The sequence below is a fragment of the Plectropomus leopardus genome, chromosome 4 (assembly GCF_008729295.1).
Source record: "Plectropomus leopardus isolate mb chromosome 4, YSFRI_Pleo_2.0, whole genome shotgun sequence".
Classification (NCBI taxonomy): Eukaryota; Metazoa; Chordata; class Actinopteri; order Perciformes; family Serranidae; genus Plectropomus; species Plectropomus leopardus.
This window is the reverse complement of record NC_056466.1, coordinates 4910181-4929292: the sequence shown is the minus strand read 5'-3', so window position 1 is coordinate 4929292 and position 19112 is coordinate 4910181. Positions and strand designations below refer to the sequence as shown.

The 19112-nt window shown below is 39.1% G+C and overlaps 1 protein-coding gene across 1 annotated transcript; it reads right to left on the bottom strand.

Annotated features, from left to right (window-relative positions):
- Nucleotides 1-3214: 3214 nt before the first annotated feature.
- Nucleotides 3215-17710, bottom strand: LOC121942028 (protein transport protein Sec23B-like). Its single transcript, XM_042485097.1, is given in 20 exon segments — nt 3215-3802; nt 5390-5611; nt 5729-5815; nt 5949-6110; nt 7201-7278; nt 7484-7637; nt 8515-8621; nt 8891-8980; nt 9080-9160; nt 9285-9408; nt 9497-9612; nt 9782-9895; nt 9897-9941; nt 11761-11905; nt 12338-12420; nt 12513-12749; nt 13728-13814; nt 13923-13980; nt 15139-15372; nt 17544-17710. Coding segments are annotated over 19 exon segments (2301 nt in total). The 5' UTR covers nt 15360-15372; nt 17544-17710; the 3' UTR covers nt 3215-3712.
- Nucleotides 17711-19112: the final 1402 nt, after the last annotated feature.

Genomic DNA, 19112 nt, shown 5'->3' with positions numbered 1-19112 from the left:
GACATTGGGGGCTTAGGCCTGATCTCTGTAGGAAAAACATTACTGCCCTCCAAACCTGCGGGCCCAGGGCCTGCATTAATTTTAATGTTTTTTTTTCTTTTTTTAATTTTGGGAAAAAATGTTTCTTTGAAATTAAAATGTCAAATTTCAAATTCAAATGAATGGCACTTTTCTTTTTCTCTAAAACTATTTTTTGGTGATTTTAAAAAAACTTTTGGCAATTTTTTTATTTAAATTTTTGGCAGTGTGTTTTTTCTTTAAAATCTTTTTTGGGGGCAATTTTTATTTATTTATTTTTGGGTTGATTTCTTCTTCTCAGAATTTTTTGGCCATTTTTTTTGTTTAAAAAAATGGTGATATTAAAGAAAACATGTGTTCCGAAAATAAAATAAAATATAGTTAGAAATATTTGTACCTTTGAGGATAGTTAAAAAAAACAAAACAAAACAAAACAAAACAAAACAAAACAAAACTAAACTAAACTAAACTAAACTAAACTAAACTAAACTAAACTAAACTAAACGGGTCACATAGTATCAAGAACAGGGCGATAAATTAGTTACTGTTCTCTACAGGAGGAAACTGCACTCCAAAATAAAAGCTCTGTGCTGCAATTTTGTTTTTCACAAACTTGACATGGTCCCAAGTTACTTGCGGTCCATTCAGAATGGACCAGTGACCCACTTTTGTACCCTGACCCAGCAATTGGGACCCACTGCTGTAAGGAAAATCATCATTTCCCACTCTGTGAGTAAATCCTTCTTTGCATCTCAAAGCTTCAAGAAGTGCCGTGTGTCCTGAAATCACCCAGCGGTTCTCTGCAAACAGCTGCCGAGAGTCTTATTGAATATCAGCAGCATATTGGAAGTGGGAATACTTTGCTACAGTCTGGTAAACAGTACTTATGACGTCCATGAGGGGTGATAGGCTGTCTCTTCAATTTGTGGCAATAACAAGGAGTTAATCCCTTCTCTCAAATTAACACATTTTAAGTCCTTTGCTGCAGTGTCTTTGAATCAGTGTTCACACATCCACCAAAGACTTTAATGGGAGAATTATTCAGCTTGGCACATTTTGGAGGAGGCCTCTGTGTACAGAGAACACTCACTACAGTAAAAAAATACATTTTAAAATGAATTTCAGACCAAAGTCCCCAATACTGAACTGCCTAACACATTTAGCAATTTCATGAGCTACCACATACCACTACCGCTTCTTTGAAAGAATGAATTGACTTTTCCTTAAACCTCCTTTTCTTCTGAACCATATGATGTTCTTTTGTGCTGGCTTTTTCATTTCACTTCCACATTAAACTGACAGGTTGTCCATTAACCTGGTAAGAAATGTATATTAAGAAGAAGTATTTTTAAAAAGCTAGGAAAAAAAACTATATTTAAAATTATAATAATTACATGTTTAACATTATGTTAAGAATTTCTGAAGCATTTTTTCCAGGTCATTTCCTTGTTTTTTTTTTTTTAAAGATTTTTTATTTTCATTTTTATAATTTTAGATAATACTGAACTTTTTTACTAATTTCTTGCATTGTTTGGATAATTTCTTTCTGTTTTTTTGCTCATTACCTTCTTCTCGCATTTTTGAAAGAAATTAAGCTCATCTGCTCAGGTTTCAAAGGGTTAATATACATTAAGAGTTAAGTTTGAGCTCCTATAATCTGAATCGCTGGAAAGGAACAGAACTTTACTATTAATGGCCTGAATCATCTGCAGTCTTGTGTCAATCATAGTTACATAAACATGCTATGCCATATTCCATATAGAAATCTTACATAAGTCATCTGGGACAGAGGCGGGAATGGATTTCTCTGGCTGCTGGACGAGAACTGATCCGTTAGGATTTGATAGGAGATAATAAGACAACACATTTCCTTCCAGCTTTGCCTAAGCCTGGGAATCACATGGACATGAGCATCATGAATGATCACCGAAGACAAAAAAAAAAAAAAAGAAAGAAGTGTGCTGGGAGGTTTTTTAATGTGCTTTTGTTCCCTTGAACGTCATTGCACATGCACAGCTGCAGCCTTTGCATGGAGATGGCAAAGCATATATACAAGCAGATTAAAATGAGGACACGATTATGTTTTTTTATGAGATAATTTCATATCCATGTACACTGGAGCATCAGATGTCACGCAGCTGCACCAATCTAGACTGAAAAACGCATGAGACCTAAAAGGAGCTTTTGGTACTGTGCCGGAGTATCCATGTCAAAAGAGATTAAGAGCCGTTGCATCTTTTTACTTGGCCTTGAATACCTTTGGAGCATATGTGGCGTCAGAGTGCAACATTGTACGGCCTAAGCTCTTGATAGACACAGACTTCATTTGTATTTCAGCGGCGACTTCCGCTTAAAGCTGCTAAGAGTAGAATTTGCCTCTAAACAGATAGCCCCCAAGGATTAGTCTTCATAATCTGTCGTTCACTGATCCTCGAAATCATACTGTCTGGGTGCTCTGGAATCAGCTTACAGTGACAGTAGATGGTGTGCGAGCGGCTTTGTGATTGCGTGCCGTCCGGGCTTTATGTACAGTAGCAGCAAATGAGAAAAAGACAATTGTTGATGTCGAGTGACGCTTCCGATAAGCACGAGGACCTGCTGCTGTAGCAACACGCTGCATGCCTGTCTCTCGCACTCACTGACATGCAAATCTGCAACGTTAGACGGGTAAGAGCAAGACCTTTCCCTCTGCTGCACATCAACAAACAGATGCTCGTGTATGAACTGAGCATCACTGCTAACCTCTGTGACTTCCATGAGAAAATCCAGAGCTAAAGTTGATTTTTTCCCTTTTTTTAATGCTTTGTGAATCAAACAAAACAGACAGTGTGTTTCCTGCCGACAGCGTTTTATGTGGGTAGCATTAAAACTCCAGACAGGATCTAAATCAAACAACTGTCCCTTTTATACAGTCTTACAGTATATTAAAGTTTGATTACAGACACTTGGGCAGTCATCGGGTGCAAAATACCAGATGGTGATGACACGGGATAAACTATAGTGTGTATAAAGTTTAAAAATAAATCTAAATGTTCGTCATTGAAAAACAGTCTCATCTGAGTTGTGATTGATTTCTCGGAACATTAATCCTCATTATTCAGAGGGAATTTTCTTGGAAAACACTTAAAAAGGTATAATCCGTGTCGGATTTTAAATCTCAAATGAACTGTGATTAACAACAGTGTGAATTAGCCCGTTGAACATTTCTTAGAGGTACCATTATAATTTATTCATGAGAAAACTCTTTTTTAGCTATAGACAAACACATATAAGCATCCTATTAAACAAGAGCCTTCGACCAAGTCTGATGCAGTAGACACACATGTTAACGACAAACGCACAAAAAGAAAACAAAAAAATCAGCATTAGTCTAATCATTCTGCATGTCAGAGGTAATATCAAATATAAGACATAGAGGATTTGATATTGCTTACATGAGGACAGTCTGGAGCCGTTTCTCATAAATAACAATGAAAATGAGTACAAATGTGTGTGTTTTTTCTTTTTTTAGGAACTGTGCTCCCTTTTTCTGTACATTTCATAGCACAGATATGTCACATGTGACTCCAGAAAGCACACAATCAAGCAAGCACATACAGCTGACTCTCTGGCTCCTTTACAAAAACAGGAAATGTTAATGGATCCCTATATCACAGCGGGAATGTCGGATCACTCCGAGGTGGAGCGGAGACGTCTACGCTGAGCTGGAAACCGCCAGTTTCTTCAAGTGGTCCATGAAGACCTGCAGACTGACGTCGTCAGTGAGGATCGGGGCTCCCGTCTCCTGCGGATGCACGGGAATCATAAAACAGGGGTTGAGGGGTTTAGGTAAAAATATTTCTGTGACATAACTCTGATTCCCTGGGCACTTCATTAAAGCAAACAGGTTTATCGCTAAGATTAGCTTATGCAAGACCTTGTCCTCTTGATAATCTCATTCTCAGACTCAGTGTTTGTAAACTGCAGGTTAGAGTTTGTCTCGTCATGGGAAATAAAAGATTAATGCTATTTTCAGCTTTCAATCCTCCACACTTAAAAGTCAGAGGTTAGCAGATGCAAGACCTGCGTTTGATGACAGTTAGATTGTCAAATTGTTTTTTTTCCACCCAGAGGTACGGGGGGGAACCTCCGCGTGGGTAAACAAAGTAACGTAACGTGATGTAATTACATTTGTCCTTCATCCTGCTACATCTTGTTGAGTTGAAGGGTGATTAAAATCACCATCTTGTGATTTGACTTTTAACATATGTATTTTTTATGATGTAAAATTTATATAAAAAGATAGTTCTACCTTTTTAATTGAAAATTCTGCATTTGCTGTGAGAAAGTTAATAAACTCAACTCAACATGGAAGCTGATCTGTGTATGGCAGCAGCAGCAAAATGTAGTTTAGCCTCTTTAAAAAGGCCTAGCTAAAATAAAAATCAATATAAGTTTAAGTGGATATTATATTTAGAATATTTTCACCTCCCCACCTTACCGTCAGACAACTCCTTTGGCACTACATTTTCTCAACTTCATAACTTCCATATTCCTACGCAAAAGAGCAACTGTGCCGTGCACGGTATTAGCTTGCAGACTGGCTGTTTGGGTCAAATGCTCAGCAGTTTATGGAAAAGACAAATAAATACAAGAAAGTATTGCTAAAACAATGAGTGATTATGACAGTGGCGACTAAATGTCATTCACTGTGCAGACTAAAGGATATCTCTGTGAACCAAAGTACACAAAAGAAGTTTTGTAAATGATGACTGAATGGGCCGAAAGAGAGAGATACGTTGGAATATGAAGGTTTTATGGTTAAGAAAATATAGTGCCAGAGAAAAGTGCTGTCTCAAGGTAAAGGGGTGACATTTTTCTCAATATAGTGTCCATTCAAAGTGATATTGATTTTTTTTAGGGAGGCCTTTTCAAAAAGTGGCAAGAAAATGCCAATCCTCGTCCACAGCAGGTCATCACTTTGCTTTGTTGTGGTACTTCAACCTCTTGGTAGAAGTTGGTACGTCTACGTCTCCAAACTGAGGGCGTGTCAGCTGCCGTCTGCTCTATGTAATACTCTGACTATGGATAAGTACCTCATACCACCCCACTTCAGAAAAATCCCCAAACTATCCCTTTAAAGCCTTGATTTGGACATATGATGTGAATGATATATCTCTGAAACATTCATGAATTATTTTAAACACATATGAATTGATGAAAGCTCATTAGGAGGTTGTAATTAACTGCAGCCCACTGAAGCTGCACAAGGACGCAGCAAATGAGTTAAAATCCTCTCAATTTGATATTTTTGGATAGAAATGTTGATGAGCTCTTAAAGCAAATCTATTTTCATGTTTAAAAAGTAGAGAAATGGTATTGTATTGCGTACCTGTCCCCAGGCGTAGAGGTTGTTGTGGGTCTGTGACGGGTTGACCTTGGAGAGCAGGAAGCGAGCCTGTGAGCCTCCGTGCTCTGTGTCGATGTAGCGCGGCATGGGGAAGCGCGACTGTAGGATCTCCTGGGCGTCGTCCAGCGGAGCCTGCAGCAGCTGTTTGAAGTTCTCGTACTCTGCCATCTCTTGGTAGCCCGCCTTTCGCCACTGTGCTATGGTCTGGAAATAAAGAGGGAAATAATAGCTTTAAGAAATGCCTGCTGTGTCGTCTATTATGTTTGTATCCTCTCGAACGAAATGAAGGAGGTGATGGTTTTTGGAGCTGCTCTGTCTCACCTCTCCGTGGTAGATAACCAGCTGGAAGAAAGTGTCCATCAGCAGGATTCGATCTGGCAGGATGCTGCTGCTGTCCAGGAGGACGGGCTGTGAACAGGAGACAAGTCGATGAGTTCAGAGGAATTCAATCACCAAATAATTCATCAACGACGGACATTTTTATAAAGACATCCTGCTGCTCTGACACTGATGGTGATGGTGTGGAGTGTGTGAGGCTGACCTCTGGTGGTCCATGGAAGGAGTAGGAGTAGAGGATGGGTTGGATCATGATGAGGGACTGGGTCAGGTCCTGCCTGACAAAGTGGTGCCTGTAGTAGGACGACTCATCGGGGCTGTTGTTGAACACCTGCAGGAAGGGCGACCGCCGCAGGTGGAACATAAACTGCAGACAGAGAGAGGAAGAAAATGTTAGGCTTTTGAAAATCATTATAATCCTCATGCAAATCAATTCAGACTGCGGACGGTTTCATAATAAGAACCGATTGTTACATTTTAAATCAAATCTGTAAGAATTAAGGATGTGCACTATACTTCAACTCGTCCATTAAACTTTTTTTTCTGTCTCTAGTCGGCACCAGAAATACGAGCTGATCCCCAGAGGAAAACGGGAGGATTTTGAATCGGCATGCGAGACTAACCGGCAGCTCTAATCATCAACGGTTCTCTTTCTCTCATATCTCTTTCACACAAAAATGCACAAACACACGTCTGCTCTCAGACTCCATGGATGGAGCTGCGTGCACACTATCAGTACGAGTCCGCGGCTGTCTGTGGATATGCTTTGTCATTGGATGCCCTCTTGCTCGGCCGAACAAGACAGGCGCTTTTGGGCACACGAGAGATCCTGAGAGGCCTCAGTGTATGTGTGTGCCAACTTGCATGCACACTCATGCATGAGAAAGGTACTCTGTGTGTGTGTGTGTGTGTGTGTGTGTGTGTGTGTGTTTTTGAATGGAGATAAGTTGCAACGTTAAATACATAGTAACGTTTATTTATTGCGTTGTTGTCATTAGAGCTGCAACTAACAATTATCTTTTTTGTCTATTGATTTTGTCAGTTATTTTCTTGATTAACTGATAAGTTGTTTGGTCTAAAAATTGTCAGAAAAATCATGAAAAATGCCAATCAGTCTTTTCCAAAGCCGAAGATGAAAATTCAATTTACTGTCATAGAGGAGTAAAGTCACCAGGATGCACATTTAAGAAGCGAAAATCTGAAAACTTTTACTTTTCGTTGCTTAAAAATACCGAAACTGATAGTTGGCTATTAATTTAATAGTTGACAAGTAATCGATTCGTCATTAATCGCTGCAGTTTGTATGATAATGTATAATGTTCGCAATGCATGGAGCGAAATGGCTACTGTAATATACCAAATTTTATTTTCACTAGCTGTTAGGAACATCCCTGATAAGGATTTGAAATTTCTTTACAGATTCGCATTCATGCAAGTCCACTAGGAGGCAGGCTTACCTGTGGGTAGAGGGACAGAGACTCTGACAGTCTGAAGGATGCAGGATCGTCTTTGTTGAACTGTCCGAACTTCTGACACTGAAACAGCCGGAGACACAACATTGTTTAAACACCAAACACACATCTTACATAACCTGGCTTTTACACAACCCGTCACATCACACAGCAACACAATACGTGAGCAATCACAGAATTGAAATAATATCAAATAACTCTACGTATGCCAACTATGCATCGATCTCGTCACAGAGTAGGGAAGAGCCGGTGTGTGAGCGTCACTCACCAGGCGGATGAGCTGCCTGTCAAGCCAGCGCAGGACGTCTGGCCCCTCCTCCGACTCGGCTCTGAAGACTCCCAGGCGAGCCATGAGCACTGCGGCCGCTTCCTGGTCGAATGACGACTCGATGTGCTGGATTTGGGACTGTGCATCGGCCCAGCTTTGGTATTAACAGAAAGAAAAAAAAGAGAGGAGAGGAGGCAGGAGGCACAGGTGAGCTTGGGTGTGGTGTGAATGACGCACAAGTCTCTGAAGGCGTCGCCATGAATTGCAGGAATGTAAACATCCGGTCTAACAAGGCTTATGTTGATTCTAGCTGTCGCTCTCTCTAGACAAAATGCCAGCTCCTATTATCACTAACTAACACGTGTAAGTGCATAAAGACAATCTTTTCTGCAAATAACTTGCTGTTTATAATGATAATAATGTTCCAGATTGACATGAAATAAGAGTTCTAGTGTGAAGGATTTAGGATATCTCAATAAAAATAGATATATTGGCAGAAATGGAATAAAATAAAATAATCTTTAGTGTATCATCACCTGAAAATGAGAACCATTGTGTTTCTGGTACCTTAGAATGAGCTGTTTATGTCTATATAGGGGGCTAATGAAATCACCATGACGCACTGCCATGTTTCTACAGTAGCCCAGAATGGACAAACCAAAAACAAAAACAGGCTCCATTTATTGCCATTCTGGTTTTTGTGTTGCCCGCCATAGTTGGCAGCCCCTCAGCAATAAACAGCATCAGAATTTTTTTTTAAATTATTTTATTTATTTATTATTATTATTTATTTATTTTATTTGGCGTTTTTACCAATTTTTAATCACCTAGTTTATTTGTTTTGGAGAGTATGAGACCTCTGCCGATAATTCGGCTCCCAGTAAAAACCTCCTGAACAATGACTACTGAAGAAATTATAAATGTGAGAAGTTCCATCTGACTGAAATCTGTAATCCTTACCACTAGACGCCACTAAATACCCCTAAATCTTACACACTGTTCCTTTTAAGAGTGTTTTTAAGGTGTCTTACTTCCTCGCGATAGTAGTGACCCGTATCCTCCTCTGTGTGCTGGAGTGCTGGTACTGGGTTACGAACTGGATCGCCCCTCGGCCACCCTGGGGAACTGGTGCATTGTGCTAAACACACACACACACACACAAACACAAGTCAAGACAGTAAGACCACTATTCTCAATCACTTCTCTCTTTGCCCGAGTCAAACAAATGATCTTATTCTACAAAGGAAAACACACAAAAAGCCATTGTTTAAAGAGTTTTTCCAAACGAAGCCTTCATCATCCCACAATTAATCACTTGTTTGATGTAATTAGCGCCTGTTCTTTCATCACCCTGCAGTAATCCCATTGGAGGTCACAAGCTAAGGTCCAAGAAGGTGTTTTTCTCACCTGATTCACCACTTCAAAATAAATGCCCAAAGTGGTGGAAGGGTTGAGGCCGCACACTTTCCACTGGCTCGTGCCACCGATGCCCATCTCCTACACAAACACAGAGGACATATTGTGATGAAACAACAGCTCTCAGATTACAATTCAGTTGTGAGGAGAAAGGAATCTGAATTTGGGTTGGCGACTCACATTCTCTGAAACACAGGCACCCTTGGAGTTGAGTGAAACACACGGACCAATGGTCCCGCAAATCTTCACTTCCCTTGATGTCTAAAGAGAAAGACAGACACAAAATATTTATGAAAATGTAAATGTTTTCCATGCTCTGAAATCTCAAAGTTTAAGGAAAGCATTGATATGAAGTATTATTTCAATGACTAAATCACTTCTTTACCTTGACCTCCAGGACGCCTCCGAAGGCCATGCGGAAGTCTCCATTGTAGTCTTTGCTAAAGACTCTCTGAAAGGTCTGTTTGAACAGGGAGGTGTTGAAGGAGTCTCCCATCACAATGTGCCCCCTGATAAGAAATTTTAACAGATCCATTAGAATCAAATTTCTTTGTGTGTGAAGAACCACACATCCCAAACAATGAAGTGCTGACGTACCCGGTGAGATTAGATAAGCACTTCATCTCCAGCAGCCCCGTCTGGTCCAGGGCACAGGCGTAGATATCAATACAGTGGCCGTTCACTGCTGAGCGGTTGGCCATGGCTTCATAGTACTGTGTGGTACAAAAGACAAAAAGGAAAAAAGACATGAAACAACAACTTAATGTCAGCGAACATACCCTACATATATATGACTTCAATCGTGACTTTTTCACAACAAAAGAAAACCGTAAGTAATAATGCAAATGCCAGGAGCTGCTGAGACTTTGTGCATTTGCTCACCTTGGTGGCCTTCTTCAAATAGCGAGCATTGTCTTTCTGGATGTCGTGCCAGGAACGGATAGGGGTTTTCAGCTCGTCTCCCACCACCATGCCTGGGCCCTGGGTGGGGGGGCCCTCCAATGAACAGCATCACACGAGCCCCTGTGTTGGGGAATGTACCCTGAAAACAAAGACAAGAGGAAATGGGTTTCAGTTAAGAATCACTGTACAGTTGATCTGCTAGAGTTACAAGCTTGTAATTATACGGTATCACATAGTAGTTACATTCAAGATAGATTAAAGACTTTTCAATGTCACTTGGAATTAAATTCAAAACCAATTTTACAATAAGCAAAATTAAATGAAAAAACAAAAACATGAACAGACATAAATTCCATACAGTTATGGACAATTTTGACAATGTTCTTTTTTTAGGTGATTTTTGTTTGTTTTTTTGGTATAAAACAGGATTTTCTCTTGGTAAGGTTTAAAAGTTAGATGGTCTACTTCAAATGCTGAGAAAATGCAAAACTTTCTAGAGTGGAAAATATGGAAAACAATGAACTTATAGTATAGTAGAAATATCCATTTGCTTTGCCTCGAAAAAGATTCGTGCTTTTACCATTTGACTGCAAATCTATGAGTGCTGTTGGTTCCTTTATCATGATTTGTGTGAGGTTAATGCGTGAGGTATAAAATGTTGCATTATAATGCCAATTGAGGCCTTATTTTTAGATTAATGACTCCAATACCTTTTTAGACTTTAAGGATCCATAGAAACCCTGAGTTATAATAGACTGCTGCCAGTTGAAATATACAGAATGCACTCATTTGTATCCATATTGATATCCAGGTTGCATTTCAGGACTGTTCATAAACTGCAGCACGTGTGCTGATCCCTGTTTTCGGTCTGTGAATGTGGATAATGAGCGTTAATGGACTACTGACATAGTTCTCAAATGTGCAATTTAAAGATTTGTATAAAAAAAGACTGCTTTATTAAAAGAATTAAGATCATCTGTCCAAATACAGCGTCAGTAATCCATAATAAAACCTATTTAAGACACATTTAAAAGCTGAAATCTGATAGCACTAAGTGTGGGCGGGAAGGATTTACACATCAGCAACAAAACAGAATTATATAATACTTCCTAATTATTTTATCAAGTCACTTAAAATAATTATCAATTCTAAAAAGCTGTTTTAATTTGCTATTGGTTAAAGAGTATACCAACGACAATATAGAGCTTTTGTCGAATTAGTTACACAGTCAAGACTTACAACAAAGTCTATAGTCCAGGAATCTGGGAAAGTCAGCGACATTTGGAAGCAGGCCACATTGTGACAGAGCCACTGAAATGAGCTTTTAACAATGACAAGTTCCACGTACACAGTGACTCATTTATACAGGGACGACGTGTTCTCATTCAAAGAGAACAATCCATTAAATAAGCCAACAAATAGTGGCTGATAAACACTTTTTTGCAGTTCTGCTTTATATGTAAAAGATCCATTTATCAAGTCAAACGCCTCTCAACAAATCAGTGTCTCTGGAGTCACTAAGAGAGCCAAATTTATTCTAATCGGGCCTCATCTCCTATCAGCTGAAGGAGAGTTTAGTCGGAGAATGATCTGTTGCATCAGTTATATAACCACGCAGATTAGCAGTAGGAGAGGATAATGATGGTGGAGGGAAAAGACAGAAGGCAAACAAGGAACTAGCCTTTGAACTGACAGAGCACATGGACTGCTCCTGTGGAAGATAATCATCGGGCAGTTTGTGCATTTCTGAACAGTTACATGTGGCACAATCATCCTCAAGAGGCTAAAGTTCACGTTACTGTGAGGACCTCGACAAATGGCTGCCAATTTATTGTGTCACGAAAATAAGTAAACACCCAGATATGCTGTTTGCATTGTGTTAATACATTTATGGAAGTGAGTGTGGCATTATTTGTATCCACTTTATTTGTATTTCTGCACGTGTGTGTTTGCTGTACCTCCAGCAGGCCGACGGCAACAGACAGTGCGACACCAGTGGAGCGGAGGGGCCGTTTGCCCTGAGGGACCGGCCACGGGTCTCTCTGAAGCTCACCGAGCAAGTCAGTCAGGTTCATATCGACTCTGTGCACAGGCTGGAGGAACCTGATTATGAAAACAAATAATCTTTAGACAAGAAAAGCTGACTGTGTTGTTTTTAACTTATGTAAACAGCTACCATTCAGGGAATTCTGGTATTTTTCAACCTTGACCCTATTTTCTCATCTTTTGTGTCTAAGTGACTTGTAGGAACAACAATTTTTGAAACTGTCCAGTATTGAGAGAAACCTACAATGTAACCACTCGGGGCAGGTGTGCCCCTTCATTTATGTCCATTCAAAATGCTTGTTTTTGCCACTGACAGGCTCAGATTGGTGTTATTTTACACCCTCTCAAAATTTTGGACCAATTTCAAAAATTGTTGTTCCTGTGAGTCAATTAGACAGAAAAACATTGGAAAATTGGGTCAAGCTTGAAAAATACAGGAATTTGTCTTTAACTGAAAGACAAGTGGTAGGTGTTAATGCTCCTCCACACCTGCAAGAGGCTGCAGCATCCTGAGGTGCTGGTGGGCGACCAGCTGTTGCTGTTGCTCCTGGCTTCATCAAACCCAGCATCTCCTGAAACACACAAAAGCAAAGCAGTTATTACTGTCGTTTTTTATATTTGCACATTAACTCCTCCATGTTTCTCATTTTTCAAACCCACACACCTGGATCTGTTTGGAGGAGAGGTCCTTGGTCCCCCTGAACACGTAACTCTTGGCGATCCCCTCGCAGCTGAGCTCGTGAACCTGAACCATGCGTCCGAATGTGATGAGACCCACCAGAGCGTTGGGTGGCAGCAGGCTGAGGGACATCTGGAGGGACTCCTTGAGGGCCTGGAGGTCCTCTTCTTCCAAACATGTGTCCACAACATACAGGAAGATGAGAGGGGCCGGGGGTCCGCGCTGTAAGAAGATGGGAGAGATGAAATCGTGAGCTTTGTCTCCACACACATACACAGAGTAGCTGTCACTGTTTATTTATGTCTTTGTTTATTTTTCTTGTCTGCAAACTGAAAAAAAATGTTTGCTAAGAAGAAGGAGAAGCTGAACTAATGTTTGGTTTGTTGTTTGCTGAATAAAGTCTTCTGCTAAAATACAACTAGAACATACAGGAAATGTGTATACATTATTAAAAATGCAAATATTTCAGAATAAAACAATTTCAACAGGCTAATGTTGCAAGTATTTCATGTGACCTGCCTTTCCACTTGTCTTGAACTCTCTTTGGCAGACAATATGAGATCTAAAATATTAAAATTTCAGGTGTATTTACACCAGTTTGCATTTCACACATGTCCAAAGCTCAATATTGATTGTTTGAGTTACATTTGCAATTCCATGTTTCACACAAAATGTTGACTTCAGTCTAAAGAAGCCAATTTGTTCAGACTTTTTTGGCATTTTAATGCATTGTACGTGTTCTCTGTATTCTTGGTTTGTATCTTGATAAAGACACTGAGAAATACACAGTACTGAATGAGTCTAAAATACTTACACAAGCACATTCACAGCTCATATTACTTTTGGAAACAACATGCATTATTTATGAGGCCACACTTGTTAGTCACAATAGTAGTCAAGCCCTCATTGATCAAAAAGCCATGTTTCTATATAATTCAAGTACAAAATATCTAATAAAGCCTGTTGTTGACTTAACATATCTAAATACTACATGAATCTGACAAACCTTGTTAACTAATGTACCAAAATAGGAGCACCAAACTTTGAACCATGGGAAATGATCCCCAAATCCATAACAACATTGCTCAGCTGCTGCAGGATGAAATAGTTGCTATTCACCTTTGCACAGAACACCTGCAGTACATATAATCTCAATGTACAGGGCCGAGGTCAGAGTGCAGACATGTATGCTGTATTTACCTGTACTATGTACTCAATGGTAGAAAACTGTGGCATGAGTTCAGCTGGCTGGTTCACTTCTGATATGCCTGCGTAAGAGGGCGGGAACTGCAGAGAGACAAAGGAATAATAAAGGAATGTAGCTCGTCCACGTTGAGTTGTGTCACCTCATGAGTTATGTCAACCATTAATATCAAACTGAACGTCAGTGCTTACCGGGTTTCTCTGAAAGCAGAAGTTGCACGCCCATATTTTGGCTCTGAAGTCGACTTGACTGTGGAGGAGGGAACAAAAAAATTCAGGGTTTGCATCCAATTGGCAGGTGTGTAACCGTGACTGATAGTGGGCCACTTAAGGTGTGTTTGCCGCTCTTATGTACCACGCCTTGTACTTGGAACACATCAGCATTTTCATATGCTGATGTGTTAAAAAAAATTCTTGAACTCAGCGCCAAATTCAAATCCCTGCAAAACTCTTTCATCCCCATTTTCTTTTCCTAAATGATAGTTTATGTATTTTTCCCCTTGGAGCCTCTAAGTGACTAATGGGAGCAACAATTTCTGAAATTCCAGAACTGATAGGCTCAGATTGTTTTTTATGTGACAAAATTATGGAAAAGATCCCTTTAGAGATAGACCTCTTTTTGTCTGACCAGATGGAGTCACAAAATTGCTTCTGTCAAATCAACCAAAAACAGTAAACTAATTTTATCACCATTAAACACACCTCATTCAAATTTGACAAGCAAACAAAACTCACTAAGACATCTTGTCAACTACCCACTATTGTAAGAATGACCAACTTAAGTTAAGTTTAAAAATAAAATCTAAATTCACACTGATGTAAATACGCTTGCTCTACAGTATAAACGCTTCAACCACTGTTTACTAAAATGGAGTGTGGTGTCTTTGGCGGTTGAGATTTCAAGGCTGTTTCGGGTTCAATATAAAAAGATCCTGCTGTATAACACAAGTTCAGTTTCATGAGTTGTCAGACACTTCTAATAACAATCTGGGCCTGTCAGTGGCAAAAACGAGCACTTTTAGTTGATGCAAATTGACAGTGCTCAGTTGCCTGCAGGGTTTACACTGCAGCCAGTTTCCCAGTTGCTGGCTGCAGCAGTCTCGCTCAATGCTGGACCAGTTTCAAAAACTTTTGCACTAATTAGTCACTTAGACATAAAAACAAAGGACAATATGGTCCAGGTAAATAAAACAAAACAAAAAACAAAGTTACCCTTGAGGGAGTGCCAGAATGACGAAATGTCAAAACATCGTTGGCAAAAGAAAGATGCACAGATGGTTAAACACAATTCCAATGTTAAAATATTAAATCTGTCTACTCAAATCCTTTTTCTTTGATGCTTTGCTGCAGAAACAAACATTTAAAGGTCAAATCTGAAAGCAGGGACATGGTTCTCTCTTTAACTCACCATAGAGGGTTAAGCACTGCCTTGCAGTTAGCCCGGCTGCACAAAACTGGCTCATACTGGACCGGCGGCAAGTCAGGCCTTTCCTTGAGTGGTGTGAAGAGGCATGAAACTGGAACCACGAGCCTGGTGGCTTCCAGGCGGCTGGACGGCCACAGGTTCCAGCTGAATCGCACCCCATCCCTGTCCTCGTTCTGTTGGATGAACTCCTGGTAGGTTGCCATTATCGGGCTTCAGCTGCAAAGAGCCCGAATAGATTACAGTGAGGTTGTAAGTCCAACAAAAGAACTAGATATAGTTTGAGTGACACTGATGGCCTAAACTTGTTACGTTCTTCTGGAGCTGCAGAGAGCGGCTCTTTATACAGGTGCTCTTTCCTGTTTGTCTAAATTGTTTGTGCTTTTCACTGCACTGATCTGCTCTTTATACAGGTGCTCCCTTCTCTCTTATGCTAAAATAAGACACAGATTTGAAAGAATGACGCACAAGTGTGTCATCAGTAAACATGACCAGCGTATTTTCTGGATATCGAGAACAATGCAAAGGAATCCCAGTGGTATTTTTAGGTTACACCTTTGTTGGCCTGTGTCAGTGAAACATCAATGACGCCTTTAGCAAAGCATCACCAGAGATCCTGTTATAGCAACTGTCTACTCTCCCTCTTTCTCACCACTATCAGAGGAACTTTGTATTCCCTGAGCGAACAACAGCCTTTCAGTAGGCTTTCAAGGTGCATTTGAAAAGATGACAAAAACAAAAGCAACAATCATTTGTTGTAAGCCTTGGCAAAAGATTTCAGAGGACACAATATTACTTATACTTCTGTAGGCATAACACCTGTGTACTAGATACTTTTATGTAACTATAAAAGTCCAGTAGGGTGAAGGAGTTGAAAATGGGCAATAGCCACATGAGTATCGTGCTCTGTATTGAAAACTATGTTAAATTGCATCGTACCTATCAAATAAATAACTTACAATCACATAAAAACAATAATTTTCTCATGTAATTACCAAAATAACGGGTCTTTAAAATGTCAAAATCTTGAGTTAACCATCATATAAGACAAAGAGAACAAGCAAATCCTCCAAGTTTAAAACCCAAAACTATAGGCAATGAGTTAAATGATCAGTCTATTATAAAAATAGTTGGCAATCTACATTTATTATTTCTGTCACTTAAACAACCACTGAACTGATGATTCTAGTACAACACCACACTTTTATATTTATGAAATTTAATTATTGCAGGTGTCAATAATCTGGTTGAGATAAGAGGCCATTTATATCCTGGTAGCTATAAACACCCGGTGCTGTGCAATAAATCTACATTATACCAATATCATAATATGAAACTAGATATTGTCTTAGATTATTATAATATTTTAAGTGTTTTCCTGGTTTTACAGGCTGCATAACAGTACAGTGATGTAATTTTCTGAACTTATCTGACAGTTCAAGCTGCTGTTTTTCTTGCCTAAACCAACTTGGTCATATCCACATTACTGATGATTATATATCAAAAATCCAATTGTGAAAATGTTTTTTGAAAGCACCAATCGTCATAGATTTTCCACTTTATCACCCAGCACTATAAACACCTCTAAAAAAGCAACCACTACTGTAACTTTGTTCAATTTGTTCAATTGATAATGTAAGAAAAGTGTCAAACAGTTTACGTAGTTTTACTTGTTTGTTTTCGCTTAAAAAAAAACTTTTCATTTTTTTCTTATTTCAAGTAATTTTCTTGTTCTGATTATGCATTTATTTCTTCTAAAATTGTCTGTTCATTTATTACCATATACTGTTTACTATATACTTACTATACTAAGTACTAGCTACTATATATACTATTTATTATAAAGTTACTTCTTGTTTTTATCTCATATCTTGCTAATTTTTGGGCCATTTCTATTCGTTGCTCATAGCCGCCTTATCATATAATTTTTTGAAAGAAAAGTAAAAAATCAAGCCAGTTCACTCGGGTTTCAAAGGGTTAAAGTATTTATTCTGTGTCTTACTCTCTTTAATATTATGACAGAGGCTAGCGTTTGACACGCCACGTATCATCACTGACAAACAGAAACTCAGGGATGGTATCTGCCATTAACAGCATTTCTACGCAGAAATGAACAAATGTGATCGTTTTGTTGCTTTCTATCCCCACAAAAAGACACAAGGAACTCTTTATAATAACGACAGTGATGTAGAAACCCAGTAAATATGACAGTAAACCGTCTTGTTGCCAAATATTCCTCCGTTACTCTGTCTGCCACTCAAGCTAACGTTACGGTGAACGGCTAGCAGGGTTAGCTAACGGAATGTAGCATTAACCCACTTCCTGTCCCTCGATGAATGGAAGCAGAGCCAGGCGGCCTACTTTCCAGCTAAATTAAGTCGAGTGCTTACCTTGTATATCAGGTTGGCCTCGGGTATAAACAAGAGTAAAACGTCTGCTGTAGTGAAGAGGAATTACAGCATTTGGAGGTAAAAGCAGACGGATGTACAGGGCAGAAAGACGACGGTGAGGGGATCGCTCCCTGCCAGCCGGCTCCTGCACTTCACTAGAGTGACGTGTTACTCCAAGTTAGGGCGTCTCCTATTGGCTGTTCTTTCCTTGACGTTTTAGGAGCGTGCTCTGCGTACGCACGGCAAGAAGGGAACTATGGGAAAGTGAGTTTACAGTATTGGCCTACGGCAACGACGTATCTGGCCCTGAAGCAAAGGAGTTGTTATCGTGTACAGTGTGATGACGTGTGATTAGACGTTTTTTTTGTTTACTCTTTGTTATCAAACCACTTGGTTACTCACTGTGTAGAGCGGTATCAACCTCAGTCTATTTATATTATGATCTTTGGCCAGTGATGGGAAGCAAAGTTAATTTATTCACTCAACTGAGTGACCTATAAACCATAAATTAAAAAGTGGCTTGATTTCTTTCAAAATCAAGAATTGGTCAAAAAGAAAGCATAAAAAAATTAATTTAAAAAAGAAAGGTATAGAAAAAAACCCCAAAGAAAACAAGCTAAAAATAAGTAATACAAACTGTATATTTTCTTTTTCTATAACATAATTTAAACATATAACTAAGGCAATTATGTATGTAGTTTTTTGGACATTTTTTCCTTTAAAAAAATAAAAATAAACAAAATATATATAATAGTCGCTCCCAACCCAAGCCAATTTCCAATTCCTTTTTCTGTCACTTTTTACTTTTTTTCAGTTTGCTGGACATTTCTTGCCAAGGTGCTTATGATGTGTTTTTTTCCCATGTGTTTTTGAAAAAAACATAACTATTTTTGTCAGGATTTGGGGGTTTGCATGCTAGTAAAAGGCAACTGAATACAAGATAAGAAAACTGATGTTGATCCATGAAGAGAAGAATAAAATAAGATAAATAGGGAAAGTGTAATGAAAGTGCAGACAATTAAAGAAACTGATACAATAAATATGAGCACCTACTTGAGTTTATGCCTCTTTTATGGTTTCTATAATCCTATAATACAAAGAGCACATAATTATTTATTTTGTTTTGATGGAGATTAATTTCCACCAAATTCAAATCACTTGTCTCTACAGATTTTGACATTAGGTCTACATACAATTCTTATATTCCATTCATATGATCACCTTTATTATGCATTGCTGTTATAGCCTGTAACAGTAAATGAAAAGTATTTTGGCAGCTTGACTCAAACCCAGATACCCTTTTTCATACATCTTAAGTCAAGCTTGATTTCTTTGAATAAACAGAAGATGCACCGTACTCCCAGCCTCAGTGTTCACCTACTGCACCCTGTAATAACATACCTTTTTAAGTTAAGTAACAACTGGCAAGTAGCACATGTGTAGGCCAGCTGCTATATATGTTCTCTGTACAGTTTTATAATTAGTAGCTGTCCATGGTACTGGAATTAACACTTTGGTCAACTGCTGGGAGTAGTCATGCTGATGCTTACTTAATATACCAGTAACGTT